We start from the raw sequence: 23,072 nt of genomic DNA on the forward strand, positions 1-23,072 counted from the left end.
ATGCCTTGTACCAGGATACATTCTCACTCTTGTTTGATTAAAAATGTGGCTGGGAATGTTTTTCAGCCAACTCAAAGCATACAAATCAAGATGACTTTCAGTAGTTGGTGGGAGCCAAATTTTGATCTCAACGCCAAATTGTGTTACTGACAGCAAGCCAAGGTGTTGGTCCCAGATTTCCATCAAGATAATTGGAACCAGGATGAGGATGCGTCCTCCCTCCTTCGACTTCGTGGTTTGGATTCCTTTTTCAGGTCATCTCAAAGGGCTGTGGAGCCTTGAAGTTCTGCTGTTTCTAGCTTCTGTGGTCATCCTGCAAAGCCCAGCTTGGTTTTGCTGCGTGTGCCAACATCCTCATTGCTCTGGCCAAAACCAGCCCTAAGGGAGACTGCACCATTCCCAACTACCCGGTTCCTGATTGACAGCCTCCATCAGACAGCTGGCTGACAACAAATTAGCTGTTTGCTAGTTTTTTCCCAAAAGCAGATCTGCTGGCAAGGAGATGCTCTCTGAGGTTGATGCACTGATGGTTCCTTCTTTGAAGGACTCATAAGTGGCCTCTACAAGTTGTGTATGTGATCCTGTGTTCTGCAGCTTTGAGCTTTTGCCTGCTTTTGGCATCACTTTGTGACAGAAGCATGTCAGAGTGATGGAACAAGAGAACAGTATAGCCCTCTGCATTCAGCAGTGCCATGCTGTTGGTATCGGGCTACTGTGCTCCTTAGATTAATGTTCTGCCTTGGAACTGCAAGGGGAATGAAGAACATGGGAATCAATGCAACCGAGGGGAGGGTGAGAGAATGCCACTCGGAGACAAGATGTTGTACTTGGGATGATGTACTTATGATTATCTAGCTGTGGATGCCTCTGTTCATTGCAGGGGAGTTGGACTAGATGACCTTTAAAGGTCCCTTCCAACTCCAAGGATTCTATGTTTAAATTGCGAGAGTGTTTTGTTGCAGAGGCAAAGGAACATGAATTTACAAAAGGGGCAGCCCGTGGGTTGCTGTGAGTCAGCGTTTGTTAGCTCCTGGTATTAGTTCAGCAGCTTAGAGGGATGGTATTTGTTTGCACTCTTTCAGAGGACTAATAATTAGCAAATGTTAATTGGAAATTGCGGTCAGTGCTCATGCCAATGAATGCAGCAGTCCTGTAGTCCTCTTCCTGTTCTCCAGGTGTCAGAGTGGGGTAGAGTGGTTACTGAAGCACATACCAGGTAGGCTGACAGCTGGGGACAAAGTCAGAGCCCAAGCCTTGCTGCTTTGGAACACTGCAGTTTCCTGCAGTAAGGATGCTCCAGCTTAAGAGGATGACATTTTTACTGCTAGACGTTTTTCTGATCTTTCTTCCGCTTGGCTTTAAATAGCAACACGTGTTGTCCATCTGGGTGCAGTGAAGGGCTGGTCCTTGTCTCTGTGTAGTCACAGACTTTTATTCCAGGTGCAGCAAAGCATCTGTAGGCCCAGCCAATGTGGTAGGAGCATGCAGGATTGCCCAAAGCTGTCAGTCTTACTAACATGCAGCTGCTCTTTGATATTTTGTTTCTTCGAAACCTGCTGTAGAAATGCTGCTGGTTCTTCTAGCAGGGTCGGTAGCAGCCATACTGTAAATCTCTAGAATTAAGTGATTGACAACATCCCTGCAATACTTTGCTTTCTAACTGGGCCCCAAAAAGCACTTTCACTGTGACTGATTACTTGGTGTTGATTGGACAGAAATCCAGTGGGTGGTTGTGTCATCCTGAAGGTCAGACTTCTTGTTCCTAAGAAATCTGTCCTTTATAGATGTTAATGGTCCCAGCAGTGTGGCTGGGAGGGGATGGAGGTGGCATTGCATGGGGCAGTGAGTGGCACTGAGCAGGTCTTGGCACTTAGGTATGTTTCTGTTGTTGCTATGATTTACATCCCAATAACAAATTGCTGCTTTGAAGATGGCTTTCCTTTTTCCCCAACAGTCATTACCAAAGAAATCCACAGGCCAGATCTAAGAGCCACTGTGTTCACTGAAAAACTGAGTCTTATATTCTGGTGATAGAGGAAAGCTTTCCTGCAGTTTTTGTCTAAAGATTGTTTCAATAATTTTTTCTTTAACAGTACTTAGCAAGGCTCCAGAAGTAATGCCTCCTATTTAGTCCCATGGAACCTATAACAGATACAAAGAGCACAGTAGCATTATTTGATAGAGCATGTTCTCAGCTAGCAAATGCTCTTTTTCAACGTAGTCACCACCATAAATCATAGAATGGCCTGGGTTGAAAAGGACCACAATGCTCATCCAGTTCCAACCCCCTGCTGTGTGCAGGGTCACCAACCAGCAGCCCAGGCTGCCCAGAGCCACATCCAGCCTGGCCTTGAATGCCTGCAGGGATGGGGCATCCAGAGCCTCATTGGGCAGCCTGTTCCAGTGCCTCACCACCCTCTGAGCGAAAAGCTTCCTCCTGATACGTAACCTAAACCTTTCCTGTCTTAGTTTAAATCCATTCCCCCTTGTCCTGTCACTATTTACCGTCACAAACAGCCATTCCCCCTCCTGTTTATGTGCTCCCTTCAAGTACTGGAAGGCCACAGGTCTCCCCAGAGCCTTCTCTAAGCTGAACAAGCCCAGTTCCTCAACCCTTCCTCTCTCATAGGAGAGGTGCTCCAGCCCTCTGGTCATTTTAGTGGTCCTCCATCAACTATGCATTTTTGCCAGTGCCATGCCACCAGTATTTATCCACCTCTGACATCGTGGGCCAGCATTATAAAATAGGAGGCATTACCTTTGGAGCAGCCCTGATAGTTTCGTATTCAGCTGAGATTACAGCAGCACGGATCCAATTCGCAGCCTCCTTGCTGAGGTTTCCATATTGTGATTGTCATAAAGCGTCTCTCTTTGAAGTAATGTGGTTGCTGGCAGAAGGAAATTCAGAGATGCCAATTTTAATCAAGGCCTTTCATTGCAAATGCAATTTTTAGTTTATTTGGGATGACAAGAATTTCTCACCGTGTGAACTTTCCAAATGTGGCCCTGAGCAAAGTCATTGTAGCTGCTGAAAGCAGCCAAAAAAATGTAAGCAGTGTGCTCTGCCCTGTATGCAGATACACTCCCTTGTGCTCCATGGTGCACGGGGCCTTTCTGCTGAAGTGCTTAGACTCATTTTTTTCCATAGGAAAGGATTTTATTTTCATTTTTATTCTTTTTAGTAAAATATTCTGTGTATCTTCACATAGCAGGTCTCTTTTTTTCCTCCTTTTCTGTACTCTACTGAGAATTTCTCATAGACAGCAGCTAAGGAGAAGTATGCGTATTCCAGAGACACCATATGAAAAGGAACACATGCAATTAATATACAAATACATGTAGATAGCTTTAGACAAATAATTTTTGATGCAGCAGTGAGTGGCATGTTTCCTGCTGCCTGCAGAAATGCATGTAAAGCTGCTGCTAGTTGATGCAGACCAATGCAGTGAGTATGTTGGACTCCTTCCTAGGAACTCTGTTTTCAACCTTATATTTTTTCCTTCTGACTGATGCAAAATGATAACTGGGGGAGGGAAATCAGCTGCGTTTTTAGTGTCTCTTGCAGCCAGATTTTGTGCCTTCGGCTGCAAAGGAGAGCAGTGCCCAACTTTTGACCTAGGGGGAATGTGATGGAATGGGGAAGGATCCAGAGCTGGCAGAAGGATGCGTTAGAATCTCCTAATGCATGCACTGATTTCTGGCAGGGCTGATTTGTGCTCGGGCACCTCACTCTGCTTACAGAAAGGAAGAGCTGCCTTGCTGCTCACAGTTCACTGCCCCTTCCTTGTGTTTGCATCCACTCTGCTCCCCTGTGAGCTGCATGCCTGATTGGACATATCGTGTTAACTCACTGCCTTTTTAAGCCTTTAAAAATGTCACTGTTTCTGAGATACCACAGGGCCCTCAGCCAGGGATGTCAGTGGCAGTTATATATAAAATGTTGTCAATGTGCGTTGTGTTTTTTTTTTCCCCACTGTTGACCAACACAGTTGGTCTGACTGGGACCTGTTATTTTGCTCTCTGTTCTTTCTTTGGGAGTTCTCACCTTCTCCCAGCACTCAGGGATCTCTGCTACCTCACTGCAGTGCTGCACATGCTGGGCAGTTCTTGTCCTTTTGAGTGTCCCTGGTGCTCTGCAGGCCCCTGCCTGGGGCTGCTGGCATGCACAGCAGTGCCTTGCCTGCCTCTAACAATCCCATTTCCCACGGGGGTTGCAGCCATTCTGTTCTTCACTGTTTTGTGCCCACTGGTTCATTGTTAGTCCCCTCACTACCAGGAAGGCACTGAGGCCCTGGAATGTATCCAGCGGAGCTGTGAGGAGTCTGGAGCACAAGTGTGATGGGGAGCCTCTGCTGGCAGGGAACGGCCATAGGACGAGAGGGGATGGCCTCACGTTGTGCCAGGGGAGGTTTGGGTTGGCTGCTAGGAGCAATTCCTTCTCCAGAAGTGATTCTGCACTGACACAGCTGCCCAGGGAGCCGTGGGGTCACCTGGAGGAGTCCCAGAGCCATGGGATGTGGCACTGAGGGACGTGGTTATTGGGCACGGTGGGGTTGAACTAGGTGATCTTAGTGGTCTTTTCACAGCACAGCTGTGGAAGGGCCAGTGTCACTAGTACCATCAAGGCACATGCTGGGCAAAGCACTGGAAGCAAACCAGAGTGCTTTTGTGTATGGAGAAGAAGTCAGAGGGGAAGGCTTTCTTTAAGCTCGTCTGCCATCATGTGAATGCTTCTAATTTGTAGCTCCATGAACGCGGCCCCTTCTAGAATAATGAAGTTGTAAGCAGATCCTCTGAAATTGATTGAAAGCCTAGTTGGCTGTTGAAAGGTATAATCCCACTTTAAAGACTCTCTCATTTAAAAACATAATCTTATTTTAAGGCTCTTGATATTACCACGGCAATGCTTCCATTTAGGGGGGGAGGGAAGAGGAAAAGAATATAATTGGAATAAAAAAAGGAGCTTACTATCTTCGTAAAACAGATGGTCCTTTCTCTAGCCACATATAAAACAGTCCTGCCCATGTAGGGATTTACATGTAATTACAGCTGCCCTTGTAGTTTCCTCTTCTTTTTCTGTCCTGTTTGATTTTTCCTTGAAGAAAGAGGAGCTGAATTGTGTGTGGAGTCATCCCCATTGGGAATTACAGGTCTGTGGGTCTCGCTGTGTATAGAACTGGCTGACTGCGCTTTCATTTCCGAGGATTTCTCCTGGCTGAAACTTAGCCAGGAAAACTCCTTCCTGGAAATACACAATCGTACATGGGTGGAAGTCCTTCCTAGGGTGGGAGCCTGGAGCCAGTTCCCTGTAATTGGCACCAAATTGAATGAAATCCCTTTGGTCAGGCAGTCACCTGGGCTGTGCCTTTAACTGGCTGGAAGACCCCTTGTAGAGCTAGCCTATGTGACAAATTACAGCTATTTACTAGCTTGGAGGTGGCTTGTTCCCAGTGACTGTCAGTACTTCTGTGGTCTGGTGGAGGGTCTGGGGTTTGCAGGATGCCCCTGGGCCTGTTTGGAAGCTAAACCTTGTACAAGCTTGGAAGAGTATATTGCCATATCCACACATCCTGTAAAGCCTTGATACAGAAACGCCTTTCAGTATATGATTAAGCCTAGGAGCAGTTTCAGAGTATTTATGTGCTTAGCAGCAAGCGTGTGCCTCAGCCCTTTGCTGAGTGGTGTTTAAATGTATGTTGATGCACATGTAGCTGGTTATGAGCTCAGGTAAGTACATATGCTGTGGTTCAGTGTGTGTTCCTAAGTCCATTGCACAGTTATTTCTTTCAGTTTCTCTGCTTTACCTCCTGAATTTCCTAGTGTTGGAATAGAAGCAAGCAGTAATACAAGCCCCCAGCACATGCCATGTGCTGCACCAAGCATCTCAATGCAGACAAGGAGTTCTGCAAGCAGAGTTGCTTTCGGCACTTGTACAGGATTCCCTTTCCCTCTTGTTGGCTATAAATCACGGTTTGTATTGTCCTTTGCATCTAGAGATGCACAGGCTTTTGGCAGATGTGGGCTTTGCAGCATAGAGGAGTTGATCAAGCAGTTTTTCAAATCCCTAACTATTTAATAATCTTGCTTGAGGTTTCATCATTTGAATTTCACATCCTAGCCAAAGAAAAATGATGTGGGGGTCATGCAGCTATTGACCTAGGGCTTTTCTTCCCTAACTCCTGAAGTCTGTAGTGAGGGATTCATGTGTGCCAGCTGGGCTTCTTCCCTGCAGTACTTTCTTCTTCAGAAGGATATCAGTGCCTGGAGGGAATAATCCCCAAAATAAAATATTTCTATGAGCAGTCCTATGCTTTTGTTATCATCAGCCACAGAGAGCTCTTTCTTGGCTTTCTTGGGAGCCTTAGTAATACCTACAAGGAAAAAGGCTGAAACATTTAAAATAATGTCTCAAATGACAGCTGTTAGTACCAGAACATGAAGTTTCTTGGTGACATTTACATGTTGTTTTGGAACAATATTCACAGTATGGAAGCTGTGAAGGATGGAAAAAAGAAAGTGAGAAATGGCACTGACTGTATAATTTATGAACAAGGAGGGAGTTTCCCTTTGTTTCTTCTTCAGACTTAAAAACAAGCAGCGAGATGTGTTTGGCTTTTCCCATTTTGCTAGGATGGACAGAAGAAGGCTGAAAAGTGTTCTTTTGCTTCTAACATCAACCTTTGACAAAGTACTTCCTTTGGTACGTTGCAGAGAGGTGGTGGCATCTCCATCCTTTGAGCTTGGATTTGCCCATCTCCCGGGGTGCTGGCCAACCTCAGCCAGTGTGGGACTTCGTGGTCTTACTGAGCTGTATGTAGGCACTGATGTTTCTTCCACATCGGCATGGAAAGTCTATAGAAGTTTGTGTATTGAAGAGACAAAAGAACTAAGAAAGCACAGAGAAAGGAGCTGTTCTTTTACCTCTTCTGTGTGGAAAGAAAGGCTGTTTTCTGATTAAGCCTTTCAGATGAAGCTATTGCAGTAGGAGACTGCAAATGGGGGTAAAAGGAGCTGCCTTTGCTAACAAAGGCAGCATCCTGAGCAGCGCTGTCACCTGCCGTGAGACTGAAGCATGCACCCATTCCCTGCTTGTTTGCTACTGTGCAATCAGCAGAATGGTGCTGCATATTTGCAGTGGGTTCTGCCGTTGAGAAACGGTGACTCTGTGGCAATCTTTCCCCACCTGCTGCATGGCTGTCCTCTGGGAAAAGCTTTTAGGGAGTCTGTAGAAGGTGTGTTGCTCCAAGTGGTGCCTGGGTGGCGGAGAGGAGTGCCCAGTGATACTCAGCTCTGCAAAGCAGTGCTCAGATCTCTGCGAGGCTGGCATGGCTATCATCATTTGTGAACTGATAAGCGTGAGGCGTCCAGATGGCAGAAATAATGCGTGTTTTGTAGCAAAAGCTAATGCTAACTCCTTGTGATAACGCTCTGTTCCTTGAACTTCGTTAGCAATTTTCCGTTCTAAAATGGTAATAAAGTGCGTGTTTGCTTATTAGTAATGACTGTCAAGCCATTCACCATCATGGAAATATCCTATTTCCATGGCTTTGATAAATAGCTGCTGGAGCTCATGAATTTTTAATAGTAGTCCTATATTTAGGGGCTTTCAGTTTCTGAGAGAGATAAAAGGCCCTTCGGAGATGGAGTTCTGGAAGTGCCTTGTCTTCTGCAATGCTGGTACCTATTTAAAGCCAGTGTTGTCTTTCTGATGTATGGTTATTATGGTGGCATTGACTGATATGATTTTCATGCTGGAGATTAAGCTCTAAGCCTGTCTGTCCCTATAAAGCAAAGCACGTACCTGCAGAAGACCCTGCCGTGTGCTTTGCTTCACCTGCATGTGATGCTTGTTCACTTTTCCCTGATAATTATTGTATAAAACTAAGTGGGTTGGTCCTGCTTTATCCTAAGGCTCCTCTGGGTAGGACAGATAAAGATGGGTGTAGTATTGGGGATATATCTACAGATAAATACATATACGTATGTAGCCTCTGTAAGACCTTTTTATAGACAGCTAAATGAAACATGTCATTTCATATTTCGTTGTCAGCAGTGAACTGGTACGCACGCATGAACGCGTGCACGGAGGTGAATGCACCCATCACAGCATTACTGTGCCCTCACGCGTCAGCTAGCTGGGTTGAAGGTTTTCTGCTGCTCCTCCAGCTGAGTGAGTTCATCAGGCAGTAAGTAGAGGTATCCAGTGGCCAAACACCAAAGTCCTACGTGTCTCTTCTGCGTAGAAACCTGGTAGAACAAAGTGATGACCAAAGGTGAAGCCTCTAAGTGAAACAGCAGGGGAAAGTGCAGTGCAGAGCCCGGTGTGCTCCAGCTGTTCTGTGGGACAGGGAGCAGTCATGGCAGCTGAAGTGAAGCCGATGGTGGGTTTCCTAAGGAGCTGGGCTCTGATGGGTCATCCTGCCTGGCCGAGTCCTCTTAAACAGCACAGAGCTGCTCTAACAAAGGTGCTCTTCTAGACAAAATGAGATTAAGATTGAAGAACAGCACTATGCAGATAAGTGAAAGCAGACAGAAGTTTCTTGAGCCTATCCCTATGGCATTCAAGTTGAGACATAGGGAACAAAGCATCCTTCTATTTAGGCTGTGCTGGAGTGCCAGGAGGTTCACTATTGCTGGTCTCAGTGTTCCATTTCAAAGAAGTATCATGACAGATTTTCTGCTGCTGTCTGTAGCACACCACTGAATCAGTCAGAGATCCTCAGTGCTAGTTGCTGAGTGCCATTAGCTCAGGCAGAACCGTGCCAGTTCCCATCAGCAGAGGATGAATGTAGCTCACTGCATCTTGCGCTGTCTGGGATCATCTCTGGTTTTTAGCCAGCTCAGGGTATGGTGTGCCATTGCTGGAGATGTCCACGTGTTTTCAGTGGTGTTCACGTGATGACCGCTCAGATTGTACAGCCGAAAATGAGATGTGGTTGCTTGTCCCTGCAACAAGCCTGGTTTCATCTCACCAGAAGCAGTGTAGAAGCAACCTTACGGCTGCGGTTGGGAAGCTTCAGGGATTTGCTTGATCTCTGTAAATGGGAGACCGTTTTTAGAAAGTGATCCTTTGAGCTGCTTGGGACAGCATGCATATCAGTCTTTGCAAAAATGGCCATTGGCAAGTACGTGATTAATGCACTTAATGTGAAGAGAAATGGCCAAATCTCAGCCTGAAGTATAGAAAGTAGTGGCGGAGTAATTAGGGAACTTAAAGTCTCCAAGTTGAGTTGGGTGTGATGAACTTCACAGTGTGGTGGCTGAAGAATGGGATTAAATGGTCCTCCAGCATTAGTGCTGAGACCTGCTGGTGGTGTGGAGTTCTGAGGGCCATTGGTATGTGTGGAAGAGCAGGCTGGTATTCAAACATCACATAAACTGGAGACAGGCTAAAAAAGATGGGATGAAATCTGAAGGGAACCAGTGAGCATGCTCTTTTTGATGTAGGTAGGGTTGATACTGTGCATAGGCAGAGTTTGTTCTGTCTTGAAGTGGCACCAGCTTGTGTTAGCCCTGTTTTACACATTGTTCTGATTTGCAGAGTGTTCTTAATTCCTTCAGGTATCTGTGAAAACAAAGCAAAACAACAGCCAGCAGGTGTGAAAGCACGGTAGGAACCTGTGGGACCTGTGCTGGTTGCTTTGACCTGGAAATCCTTTCTTGCCTGCTTCTCCAAAAAGACTTAGGCTGCAAGCTTCTCTGCAGTGTGTGCAAATCTTCTCTTGGGGGGTACACACGCAAATGGACACCACAAAAATGCCTGTTCACAGGTTAGTGAATGTGTTTATGGGAATCCGGTCCTCTTCAGATAGGATTTCTTTTTCTGATGTCAGTGATCGTTTGCTTCAGCAGTGTTGCTGATGCTGGGCATGGGGTGCGGGATAGATTGCAGCAATCATCTTTTCCATTCAAGTGAATGCTGCTTGTTTACATCCCCAAGAATTTCCTTTTAATGCACATGCATTAATCCATCAGAGTAAAGGATTGCTCTAATTTCCCTCGTATAGGTATATTAGTTACGTTCATCATTTTCACTTTGCCATCTCGGATTGGAAATTCAGTCCCAGTTTTATACGCAAAAAGCAGAAAGATGGATGTCTGAAGAGTGTAACTCCCTCTGGTTTGCTAAACATCTTTATTTGAAATGAGCCAGCCTAAGCACGTAAGTACCTTGCCGATGATAGTGTTGAGATGGAAAAATGAGATGATAGCTCTGCTTCTGTTTTGACTGAGAGGGGGAAGGGAGCAGATAGCTTATGTGTCTGGAATGTAAACTTCAAGGAGAAATGTTAATAAACGTCGGGGTCCTACGCTTAGAGAAACACACGGTCTTTCATCCTGTGCTTTGTGGTGGCTTAGAAAGTAGCCAGAACAGAAAGAAGCACCTATAAAAGGTTCTTCTGCGAGGTGATCTCGTGCATCAACCTTGCAGATGCTTACTCTGCAGAGGAGCAGGTTCAGAGGCAGATGGAGTACACTCAAACCGCTGGCACCACGGTGAATAAATTACCTTCTGCACCAGTGTAACTTATACCTCAAAGAGCACGTGGAGTGGAGGCAGAGAAGCAGAGAGATGAGAGGTGGGTGGATGAAGGCAGACTATCACCTTTGAGGAACTGCTGCACATCATGCTCCAAAAGTAACACTTCCTATTTATTTCCACGGAAACTGCAACAGATACAAAGAGCACAATAACACTACTTGATAGAGCAAATTTTCAGCTACAAAATACTATTTTTTCAGCACAGGCAACACCAATAGCTGTGCATTTTCACCAGTGATGAGCGAGAGCCTGCATGCCATGCTTGTACAAATCTGTATCAGTGGAGGTGACCCACTGCTGTTGTCACCACTGCTGAAACACATCACCTCGTGGTACTCAAATCCATGGTTTGGACTCCAGGTGCTGGGCTCTACTGGTGATCTGGGGTGGTCATGCACAACGTGAAGCCCAGCACAAGAGAAAACAGTGGCTCTTGCACTGAGATGGGGCTGTTGTGCCTCACACACCGGGTTCCTCTAAGCTGACCCATCTGTACAAAGGACAGGCCATTTGGCTTCATTGCCCAGAATTAATCTCCACATAATGTAAAACACTGATTACATCAAAGTAAGAAAATAGTTAATGGGATGCCTAACGTAAAATAACAAAGAGATTGTAATAGCTTTAAGCATTTAGAAATTTGAGGGAGCTTAAAGAGTATTAGAGTTGCTGCGCAGATGCGCCCAGACAGTTTAAATGCTGAAATTCATTTGTGGGCTTCAAATCCCTGCAGTGACAGCATGGGGACAGTGGAGTGTGTGGCAGCTGTGCAGCTGCACTGGGCAGCCCCTGGAGAGTGAAGGCTGGGTGAAATGCAAGGCAGGCAGCCATCCTCTACTTGTCTGGAGTGACAAGGAGCCATAGTGGAAGGATGTTGTGAACAGCGGGCAGTTGAGGTTCTGAATCGTGGAGAAGCATCCCCTCTATTTCAAACCCACATGCAACCCTGATTCCCTGGGACAAAGCTGTGTCTAAGGTGCAGGTGGTGTTGGAGGGCACTGAGGTGGAAGGCGCTGTGCTGAGGGTGCACTGGAGGAGCTGTGGATGGGGGAGGCCTGGTGTCTCTGCCTGGGGCTGTATGGGCAGCTGGTGTGAGCAGCGTGGGCTGCTGGGCTGGGGTGGGTGCTGGGATCTGGGCCATACAGCCAACGTTGTTCGAGGTGTTGTTCAGTATCTTCATCAGCGATCTGAATGAAGGGATAGAGTCCACCCTCAGCAAGTTTGCTGGTGATACAAAGCTGGGAGGAGTGGCTGATGCACAACAGAGGGCTGTGCTGCTGTTAAGTAAAGCCTGGACAAACTGAGAGTTGGACGGAGAGGAACCTGATGAGGCCTCATCTTCTGTCTCCTGCTGGGATGCAAATGAGGAAGGACGAGGCTGAGACTTTAGCACTCAGTAACCACTAAAAAAAAGTAGCAGGCAGACAGCTGGGAGAGTTTCCTTTTCTCTCTTTGTCTTTCCTGCTTAAACAGGAGATTTTGGTAGAAGACACGGGAATAAATAGGCAAAACTGAAGCCATGGAATCATTATGGTTGCAGTGATCAATAGATCATCTAGTCCAGCCATCAGCACGTGGTCTAGGCCATGTCACTTTGCAATATCTACCCTTTTCTTGAATACCTCAAGAGAGGTGACTCCACCACCTCGCTGGGCAGCCTGTAACATCACCAGTTCAGTCAGTAATTCAGAGCTTGCAATGGACCATGCTGAAGTATATCCAGACCAATATTTATTACTTACACAGAGGCGAACTTTATCTGCTCTGAACTTCCTTTTTCCTTAATCACAGCCTCCAGCATCAACCCATCCTCTGGCACTGTTGTCCCTTGAGCATGCAGTACAGGTTCCCTTGCAGAGCCCTTTATAGCGGAGCATCTGCAGATCATGAGCATCACTGAGAGGCAAATTGTTTTCTTCAGGTTGTCATCCATGCTGCGTGCCACAGCATACTGCCCCTGGAGGTGTTGAAGACACGTGTAGACGTTGTACAGAGGGACATGATTTAGTTGGGAAATATCAGTGATAGTTGGGCTGCATGGTCTTGGAGGTCTTTTCCAACCTTGGTGATCCTGTGATTCTGTGTTGAAAAATAGTGCTTTATAGCTGAGAATGTGCTCTGTCAGTGTCCTTGTGCCCTTTGTATGCTCTAGTTTCCATGGAAACAAAGGAGGCATTACTTTTGGAGCAACCTACATAAACTTTGGTTTCCCAAAACAAAGCTACAGAAAGAATTATTTGCGTTCAAAACAAGCCCATTAAGTCCAGAATAGCCCTAGTTAGGCCAGTAAGTTATCAGGAATTTCTAGCAGTTCATTTGAGAATGGGAACTAGTAGAGATTTGTTCTTTTCTTGCTGTGCTTTTGCTAAGAACCTTCCTTGTGCTCGTTATTTCTGACCAAAGTGTATCTGATAATGTATAATTTTGTGTAAGTGTTGCATTTGTCAAGGGAGATACCTTGGTCCAAGGCCAGCTGTGCTTACCTCAGTAAGATCTATAACCAATGCCTCTGTGCATTTCCTTCTACAAGTAGTAATTACTTGTGATAGTGATGTATGTGCACGTGGAACAAACAAGCAGCACGTTCCTCTTGGAGATACCCTGATGTAAATCAGCATGTGTTTCTAGGTGGGCAGGGTGACTGTGCACCTCCTCCTTTATTCCCTTTGGCTTTCAAGGTGACCCAGCATCCCACAGGCGTGCTGCAGAAAGGCTCTCAGCTTTCGGTCACTGTGATGGACTCAGTGGCACAGATTTGCAGCAAGGCTCTCTTTTGTGACTCTCCAGCTCTGTGCTGAGCGCTGCTGAAGAGCCACCCTGGAAAGATTTAAATGTTCTTTTGTTCTGTGTGTGCCCCCAGCATCCTTTGTGTTAGGCATAAGCCCTCTGTTCCTCTGTGCAAGCAAAAGAGCATGCAGTAACCAAAGGAAGTGGATGCATGCTTAACCTCATTGCTGCATGAACATCCATCATAAATGTTTAATTTAGGGCAATTAGCATTCATTACTGCAAAGATACAGAGAACACTATTTGAACACACAGTGCTTGCTAAGAGCCAACCCTGGTGAAGTGTCACAATACTTCAAATATGCCATTGCCCATAGGGGTGTTACATGGCTTATGTGGTGGGTATACCTCTATTATATCAGCAGCTTGGTTTTGGTCAGTAAGTGGTGACAACAGTAAGCCTCTCGTTGCATCTGCTTCTCCAGTGTGAATAGCAGTAGTCCCAAAACACTGAAGTTGAGTATCTAAGTCCTGGCTCTAGTCTAGCCCACTCATAATTGTTTTGAGCAGTGACTCTCTGGAGCCTTATCTTCTTTTCCATGATGGGACATGGAGCCACCTGGGAAGAGCTCTTCAGAGAGAAGGAGCCAAGCAGGACACAGTAATTATCCTGGAAACCCACACAGTGATAAAGGCTAGGCTGCTTAGAGTTTGCAGTGCTTAGCACTGATGTGACTTGCCTTTGGCCATGAAACATTTGTGGGGACAAAGTGAAAAAAAGGAACTGCGGTTTTGAATTTCTGAGAGTTTTTTTGCTAATTGATTGCCTGGACTGATCATCCTTGTTTGTGCTGCTTCTGTGAAAGCTGTGGCAGATTTCCCAAGAGTTTCTCTGTTCCTGGCCAGCAGTATAGAGTATTAAAAAATAAGTGTATGCTGCAGCTTTCTGATATATTGATCTGGATGAGTTTTTCCTTAAGAAACAAGCCAAAAAAATCCATCTTCCACTTCATCTTCTTTTTTTTAAATCTCATTCAAATAGACACAAATAGACATTGAAGTGAAAGCTGACAGAAGTAGGATTTCCTTGAGGAAACCCATAGCAGGTTACTTTTCCACGCGCTCCTCATCCCTCTTGAATGGCCGCATCCCATTCCATCTACCTGATCTCAGCTGCCCTGGCAGTATTCCTGCTAGCAACTCCTTCTTTCTTAAAGCAGGAGTGGTTCACTGTGATATGGAACCTGTGCTACAGAGAGATAGAAACGTAGAATTGTAGAATGGCTTGGGTTGGAAGAGTCCTCAAAGCTCATCCAGTTCCAATCCCTGCCATGGGCTGGTTGCCCTCTAGCAGATCAGGCTGGGTCCCATCCAAGCTGGGCCCCTCCAGGGCTGGGGTGCCCATGGCTCTCTGGGCAGCCTGTTAGGATAGGAACTTCCTTCAGTAGAGCCATTTCAATGGAAACCCATCTCTGGGCATCACATTCCCTTCCCATTGCTTTGGGAGCATCACTGAAAGACACTTCAGGGCTGAAAACATCAGATAGGTGAGGGAAAGGAGTTGAATGGAAAAGACTTTTGAAGGGCTAACTTCCTGCTGATACCCAACAGGAGAACACAGCAGCATTTACTCTCTGCATCTGTCCTGGCACAGCATGTGAGCTGCCTTGAAGAAGCTCAGCTTGACAGGCACAACCTGTATTGTGCCAGCAAATCCTCTGAACAGAGTGGAAATGCGGAGCGTTTTGTAAGTCAGCTAATGCCAAGGCTGAATAGGGTCCCAGTTCTAATGAAGTGTGCACTGATTTAGAATAAAAAGACAAGAGTGTATTCCAGCTCGTTCTATTATGTCTAAAATAACTTCCACCCCATCAAGCCTGGATACACAGTCTTCCTCCCAGTCTAGAGGGGGAGCAGGTAGGGCAATATCCTTGTGGGTCTGCTGCTGCTTTGTGCTTGGGTGCGCTGTGATGGGGGCTGTGTCCCCAGCTCTCATGTTGCTGCATGGCAGCTGCTGCCAATCTGATCATCCTCTGCTCCTCTAGATCCCCATCCAGTGCCAAAGAGCACAACTTATGGCATCGTACCCTGTGACCAAACAGGACACAGCGGTGGAAGTGCTGAGTTTGAAGCCCTTGCTCTCATGCAGTTTGCCAAATGCCTGCAAAGCCTGCAGGGTCAGTAATGCAGACATTTTTGGTTTGGTTTCATTGACAGAACTGGTTTTGTTTTTATCTGGTGCAATCAAAATAAGCCTGGCAAAATCTGCCCGTGTTCTGTATAAAAGCTGAGCGCTCTTTTAGGCAAAATAACGAGCTATGAGCTTCTATACTACCTAAATAGGGCAGCTGTTGTTAGAGTGGGGTTGCAGAGGCACCCTCTGTTTCTTTTCAGAAAGGAGCTCCAGTGTTTTGCAGAGCTCTCCTCTTATCTGTACTCATCTGCACCTGATGCATCTCATAAAAATGCGGCAGATTCCAAATTGGCATACATTATTTTGTAATTGCACGCATTCAAGTCTAAGCCACTAAGAACATTTGTGTTCAGACAATGTCTCGGAGCAATGAACACGTGCCGTTTTCTCAGCTAAGGAGGTACATTTCATTACAGCATAGGGTTGGAACCTGAACCTGAGTGAGAATGTTGCTGCTGTGCTCAGAAGGGATGACTAGGATTCCCTGTCTCCTTCCCGGAGCTATCAGCCTATTTTTACACCTTTCTTTTTTCCTGCAGGCTTTTACCTTAGGTGCACTTCATTCTCCTTGAACAAGTGCAGACTCCTGATGAAGGGGCTGGATTTTTGACTCTGTCTACTGAGAGACAAAATTCTCAGCAGCTGCAGGAGGAAGAGAAGCATGTGCATGTGTTAGCAAACCGTTCTGTGTGTGGCTGAAAACGCTCCCCCGTGTTTCCTTTGCAGTGTCTTATGGTTTGGCAAATGGTTTCCTGAACAAAACCACTTGTTTGGGTCTGTAGCAAACCTGATGTAGCTCCTTGCTCAGTTACTGCTTAGTAGGCGGCGGAGCTGTGAGAGTTAGCTGCGTTCTTTTTCCATTTAATCATCTATGGAATTGCTAATTAAATTCCAATTGCTGAAGCTTTACTCATGATAATGATGTGAAAGCCAGGAAAAAGCAGCTTGGTTTTTCCAGCTCAAGACTGAACGTGTGGAAGTGACCATTAGAAGAAAACTGTTATTTTAGCTTTTATTGAGCAATTCAAATGGGAATTACTGAGAAACACTCCGAATGCCAGAACATCCTCCTTGCACTTGCTTTGCAGTTTATTACCAAAAGCCATGCCTGCAACCTAATTGGCAGACTGTCTTTAAGTGCTTTATAATCCAATTAACAGCCAGAAATGTAATAAAGCATTTGGGTAAATGAAAGTAATTTATCTTTAAATGACTTGCAACAACTTTGCAACAAAGGTTATCCAATTATATTGCATGCTCTTTTCAACTGTTATACCCATTACTTGACTTTGGAACGAGAATTGCAAACCTAACAAAAAGATATAGCTCTTAATGAGGGTACACTGAACAAATTAAATCGCTGAGCTGTTTTCTGGATTAGCATAGTGGGACATTGGTTTTCCTGGATGCTTGTTAGTCTGTCGTTTCCAAGACTTTATGACTCTAGTGCACTTAAACCCAGTGAGAAAGCCAGAGCGAACTGCGAGCCTCCTTTAGGGAGGATCTGTGTTTTGCTGCATGCTCCACCACTTCGTGGCTTGAACTGAGACATAGCTCATTTGAAGATAGCTGGTGTGCACTGCATCCAAATCCCACATAGGCAATAGAGTGAGCAGCAATTAATAGGGCAGATAAGGCAGAACCCAAGAATACTGACTGTACAACCACTTTCTCTCCTATCAGGGTACGGAGGCTAACTAGATATTGACACGATCATTTGTTAGTTGCTCAAATTGAGTCATTTGGATCTTCATCTGTATCATCACATGAGTTACGTTTCTGGAAACATGAGGAATACGTGCCCAGCAGTCAGTGGTAATGATTGCACACTGGCAATCCCTTGGGCAGCAGTCAATATGTCTAATGGCATGCCATTCTGCAGAACAATTTGTCCTGTTTCTTCTGATTCCTGGTTAATCAGCCCAATAGTTTATTGTGTTAAACTTAGTGCTGCTGCAGTGTGATTAGCTAATGCAGGTGCTTGATGACTGCAGTTTGTGGGGGGAGGATGGCTATGGCATAGAATGACCATAGAGCAGTTCATTTGTATCAGTGTTTGGTGAGGAAGATTTGCCAGTTAGTTGGTGTTTGTGGTAGTTTGGAGTGTGTTACGCTGGGTATATGGGGCCATCTCCAAGTACACTGTCCAGCCCAGTTAAAGGGTGAGCACAACCAGCCATATCGACCACAAACACACAAAGAACCCCATAGTATCAAGTGCACAGAAGACTTATTAGGACCCTTATTCAAGGATTTGGATAAGTTAATATTCTTAGACCAGCTCTTGAGTACCAACATATCAGTTCCATTTCCATTCAAGATAGTATGGCACCTGGCATCTTACTCTCACCGTTAAAGGTGAGAGCCAGTCTGCACTGTTCCATGCACTGTGACAGTCCATCGGGCAATGAGATGATGCGTAATTCAGCATTCAGACTTCATCCATTGTTTTGGCATTAATTTCACTGAAGGTTGGCTGTCCATTCATGGTTACAGTTCTGTTCCATTGAAGAGTTCTTCGCGCAATAAAAATCAACAAGTATTTTAAGTGGGCTGAGTACTGAGCACCTGGGGAGTTTCAGAACCTCCCTTTTCTAAGAACACTCCCCAAGGAGCAAGGAGGCTGCACTGCTTTGGTCCTACTTGTACCTCCCATGGCCATTCTACCATGTGATTTCCAGGTTCAAGAGCAACAGGGGCAGGGATCGTTCATGGTGCCAGTTTGTAGCTTAGTATCTTTTTTAGTTCCCTTCATCTGTATCCTAAGTGGAGAAACCCAAGTAGCGTGCCTAAAGCACTGGGTTATCCATCTCAAGGTCTTTCATTTAAGTTTTCTAATACCTCATGTGTTGTCAAGCTCTTCACTGATCGTGAGCCCAAAGTGCTGGTTTTAAAACATCATTCTAACATTCTGCAAGGCCTGCTCCAGCAGGATTGCATAAGTAGGAACACCATTCATTTTTACCTTCAGCCCATTTCTGTGCAGGAATGCTAGTAGAATGGGATCTTTGTTCACTTTCAGTGATGTTCAGGGTCCCATATGATGACAATACTTTTGTGAGTCTTCTGATTGTATGAGCCTGGTCAGCTCACAGCGTTGGATAGGCTTGTAGGAGGCTGCTTACTGTATCTGCACAGATTGAGGCATGTTTTGCCTGCTCAGGCAGGAGCAGAGGGCCTGTATAGTTGATTTTCCACCATAGTAATGGACTGTGTCCCCTGGCAAGGTGGGCTGTTGTTAAGAGGATGCCTAGTGAGAAGCATAAGCAACAGTGTGTACAGGTCAGTTCTGATGTGCTGACTGCTAAAGACAAGGATTACAGAAGATGGGTTTTGCATTTAGATTGCCATGCTTGGTATCACCAACAGATAGTAGAGGGTCTTCTTCTGGACCATTCCAAGCTCTTGAATCTTGGTAGTGGGGTTGCAGAGAAGCGTGGTGAACCTCCTGTTCTCAGCAAAGTTAGCTCCAGTTTATGGTGGGAATAATGAGGTTGGATGCAGGATCTGCTGATTCTGAGAGAAGGAAGCAGCATCTGATTTGAGTTGTGTTGTTTCTTTTTCTCTTCTGCTCTATCATATTGTTATTTGAAATAATTGTTTCTGTATGAAGTTTCTTCATGGTTCACTTCTGCCAACAGATGCTCTTTCGGAAGCTAATTAGAGCACGGATCCTGCCTGAATCCTACTGCATAACTGCAGAGTGAACACTTCTGTCCTTCATTCAGGACAATAATGACTTTCCCTTTGAGTTTGCTGCAGGGAAAAAACTGCTGTTGGGAACGTGTGCAGGCTGTGCCATGGGAGTCTTTGAACACCATTCTTGCACACGTGGAACGTAGCTGTTGTATTATGGGGGTCTGCAGCTGGGGCGAGGACCTGGGGCTTGTCAGCCTTAGACAAGCTGAGTGATCATCTTTGGTTGAGCACAGGAGTATGTGAAGAAAATGGGAAGTCAAACTGGTTATTATGGTGTAGAGCATAGCAGCTCCACAGCAAACACGCTTCTGACACTTCAGGCGTGTTGCTCTGTGCTTCAGGAGGTCTCTGACTGACCATTCCCCATCCAGGTATGCAGGGTTACAGCTCACAGGACTCCACGGTAATCCTAAGCCTTCCCTCTTGACCCAAAGGATTTGGCACGCTTGCTTTTTTTCTAAATATCTGACATGCCTTTGTGAAAACCTCCTTGCATCTCTGCTGCTGTACATCAAAGGTCTTGTTCACGTCGAGGACCTCTCTGAGGAATCAGAGTGAAATTTGAAGGTGGAAGAAAGATTCGTTTTGATCTGAAATGCACAAATGATTTGTAAAGCTAAAAAGTGGGTAAGGGGAAACGGTTCTTTTGTACGTGATGCTCACTGTCTGCTGCTGTCTTGGATTTCATCCTCTTTCAGGCCTTAGCTGATTATCTAATACAGCAAGTCATCCTGGGAACTATAAGGGAAATACCAGCATCTTGGCATTGTTCACCCAATGAGGGCAATAAGAGGCACCCAGGCTGGGAAAAAAAGTTAGAACGCTCAAAGGGAGTTTGCTGCCAAGTGTGTGCTGCTGGGAACAGCACTGGGAGAACATTGTTGCTCATGTGGAGAGCATTCAGTAATTCCAGGGATCGGCTGGAGGACTCAGTGCTGGGAAGTCAAGAGGAGAAGAGTCAGAGGGAAGGCTTTGGCCTTACAGCATGGGAAACATAGCTGTAGAGAGGAGCAAAACGAACTGTCCTTCGGGACTGCATTGACAGGAAAAGCAGAGTATGGGCTTAAATGGCACATGATGTCCCCTTTGTGCCTGCAGAGGAAATGACTTCTGTCATAGTGTGCCTCCAAGCATCGGCAGCTGCGGGCAGCCTCTTCAAAGTAAGCATTTTGTGTGTGCAGATGAGGGGGAAGGAATCAAGCCAGCATGCATTCAGATGAGACAGGTGCTGCTTTCCCGCAGTGCTAATTGCAACTCTCTACACTTATTTTGTGAGGGATCAGAGAGCCAGCCCCATTTCTTAGCAATGCAGCAGGACATTATATGTATCATCATTAAGGTAAAAGCAGGGGAGGAGTAAGGCTGAGGCACAGAGCCCCACTGTAGCTGTGGATGCAGATCAGTGCTGTGTTAGTAGGAGACTCTCTGAGATTTATTTGGAGTATTTCTAGCACCTGCCCTCTGCTTTTAACCATACCATCCATTTCCAGGTACAAAACCATAAGCTAGAAATGCTTTCTGGGAGTGATCTGATGGCATCTGCATGAATATGCTGTTTCCCCTTGGACTTTTCTGGAGGAGTGATGTGTGTCCATGGGGTTTATCTGCTCTCTCCAAGATGTCTTTGGGTACACAGCTCACAGTTGCTACGGAAGCAAATTGCACAATAAGGCAAGACGTCTGATTGACAGAGGACAAGTTAAGCTGAGCTGACACATCAGTGGAACAAAGAGCTGCTGCATGGGGCCCACAGGGTGGTTGTTGTAGGGCTGCCACCCCACGGAATGCTCTGGTGTTTTTGCACTGTGTAACTTACCAGAAGACTTGGCAGTTTTGAGTACGTGGTTAAGCATCTGGGCTTTTTTTTTTCTCTCTTTTTTGCAGCTCTCCATGAATTCCCCAATGACATCTTCACGAACGAGGACAGGAGGCATGGAGCTGTCATCCTGCATGTCATTTGTGTAAGTTTTGTGACGCTGTGTTTCTTTTCCTATCAGTTTGGACTGGATTCAGTATGTTCACTGACAGTTGATACTGCTTCCTACCCACAGGGTTTTCTGCTCTTGCATGCAGACGTTCCCCTTCTGTTCTCAGTCATGACTGAGAGTGAGTTTTAGTGACTAATTTGAGTATAATGTTAATGCGTGGTAAGTTACACAACAGGCCAAAAAAAACCCCTCAATCATAATATACAAGAGCCAGAAAGTTGGGTTGGTTTTTTTTCCAGTTTAAGACTCAAAGGGCCAAGGATTCCCCCAGCACTGAGAGAGAAGTAGCCATCATCTCAAAGAGCGGTGAGACCAAAATGCCAGCCTGGTCAACCTGGCTTGGTGGGCCTGGATGGGTGCTGCAAAGGTTCTTGTTTATCCTGACAGGAATGGTGCCTGTAGAAGAAATGTCTAAGTGGTGCTTGAGTCATACTGTAATCCAACTAGAAAATGTTCTAGTCAGTCTCTCACTTGGATCTCCAGAATTCCCCAGCTATTTAAGTTGCTGAAGTGAGCTTTTCTTCCCGAACGCATTAAAGAAGAGGTCGTAACTCTGCATTTACCAGCTGCACAGTGGTCCTGGATTCGTTGGGGAATTCTAGAAAGTGTTGAGCCTCAAAGTTCAGAAACGTGCCAGGAAGATTATAATAGATGCTGTTTTTAAACTCTCAATTGTCAGAAAGCCATGCAGTTTTTGGCTTGGAGTTGTGTGATCTCTGCCTCGAACAAGGCAGTGTAGAAGGGGTGCTTGGCAAGGTCAGCATTCAGGGTAGTGGAGATAAATTTAAATGTAAGTGCAGTCAATTAGTCCCCTAGACTGTTACAAGACCAAGCATGGAGCTGCAGTAACAACACAGAAGGAAGCACTTCCCCTCCAAACCCATTTTTCAACTTCTGTTGGGTAGATGAAGACAATTTTTTTTCATGTCAATTTCAGAAGTGCTGCCAACTTGGTACTTGGCAAGGGGGAGAATGCCTTCTTAAGCAGCAAAGAAAATACTTGCTTTATCATTAGCTATGTGCCTTCATTACTTCTTTTAAAGTGTAAATGAGATTGTATTGCATCATGTAATGCGAGTGCTCTGTTATGATTTTATTTCAGCTGAATGGCTCCAGTAAATTATTGAGTAACATCACTATTGACTTTGGCAAGCCAAAGGTTTCCAAGATTCTGTGGGAGCATTTAGCTTTGAGATGTTTTGAAAAATGAATCCTGAACCTGAGCTGGATTTTTTAGCAGGAATACTCCTAAAAATCCAGAAAAACCATCTCTCAAAGTTATGCCCTCTAATACAAGTCACCCTGAGCTGCTCTGCTGTTAGTGGAAAGATAAACATCTTCAGAGGATCTTCAGCTTCCCCACTAGAGATAGAGGATAATGGCTCCAGGTTGGGTTTCTCCTGCCTGTTGTCCTGCACTGTTTGTTTGCAAACTGGATGCTGACAGTTTGTCTCTCTTGTTCTTATTGCCACAAACAGAGAGTTTTTGTGTTCTGACTGGGAAAGGTTGCTCTTGATCCCCAATTCAAGCATCTGTATCAATTGCTCCTGATCCATACAGCAAATGTGTAAACCACATAACGCAGTCTTGGAAAGTTTGTCCCCTTGTACCTCCACTGTGGGTGATACAGAAAGTGCTAGGAGAGTTTTTAAGGAAGAGTTTAACTGCGTGTAGTTCAATTCAGCTCTGTATATGAAAAACAGCTCTTGTGCAGCCACTCTGCAGAACGTGATGATTATAACAGCGTGCTGCTACCTTGTAAACTCGTGTTTCTTAGATTTCAACACAAAAGCTATTTTTAAGAAAAATCTCTTGAGCTACAGGAATAAGTTTAGAATGAGACCATTGAAAATAGGAGTTGCTACGGTCATTCTTCATCTCAGTGGAATCCTTGTCTCCATGTGTGCTTACAAAAGGCAAA

General features: G+C 45.4%; 1 protein-coding gene across 1 annotated transcript in view; it reads left to right on the forward strand.

Moving 5' to 3' along the window:
• Window positions 1-23,072, forward strand: part of SLC24A3 (solute carrier family 24 member 3) — a gene marked incomplete at both ends in the record, with an annotated part of 130,183 nt that overhangs the window by 59,516 nt on the left and 47,595 nt on the right. Inside the window, one exon of the mRNA XM_079532954.1 lies at window positions 21,048-21,124. Within this exon, the coding sequence (XP_079389080.1) occupies window positions 21,048-21,124 (77 nt within the window). The remainder of the gene's footprint in view (window positions 1-21,047; window positions 21,125-23,072) is intronic.

This window comes from Tetrao urogallus (assembly GCF_951394365.1).
Source record: "Tetrao urogallus genome assembly, chromosome: 2".
In the NCBI taxonomy this organism is placed as follows: domain Eukaryota; kingdom Metazoa; phylum Chordata; class Aves; order Galliformes; family Phasianidae; genus Tetrao; species Tetrao urogallus.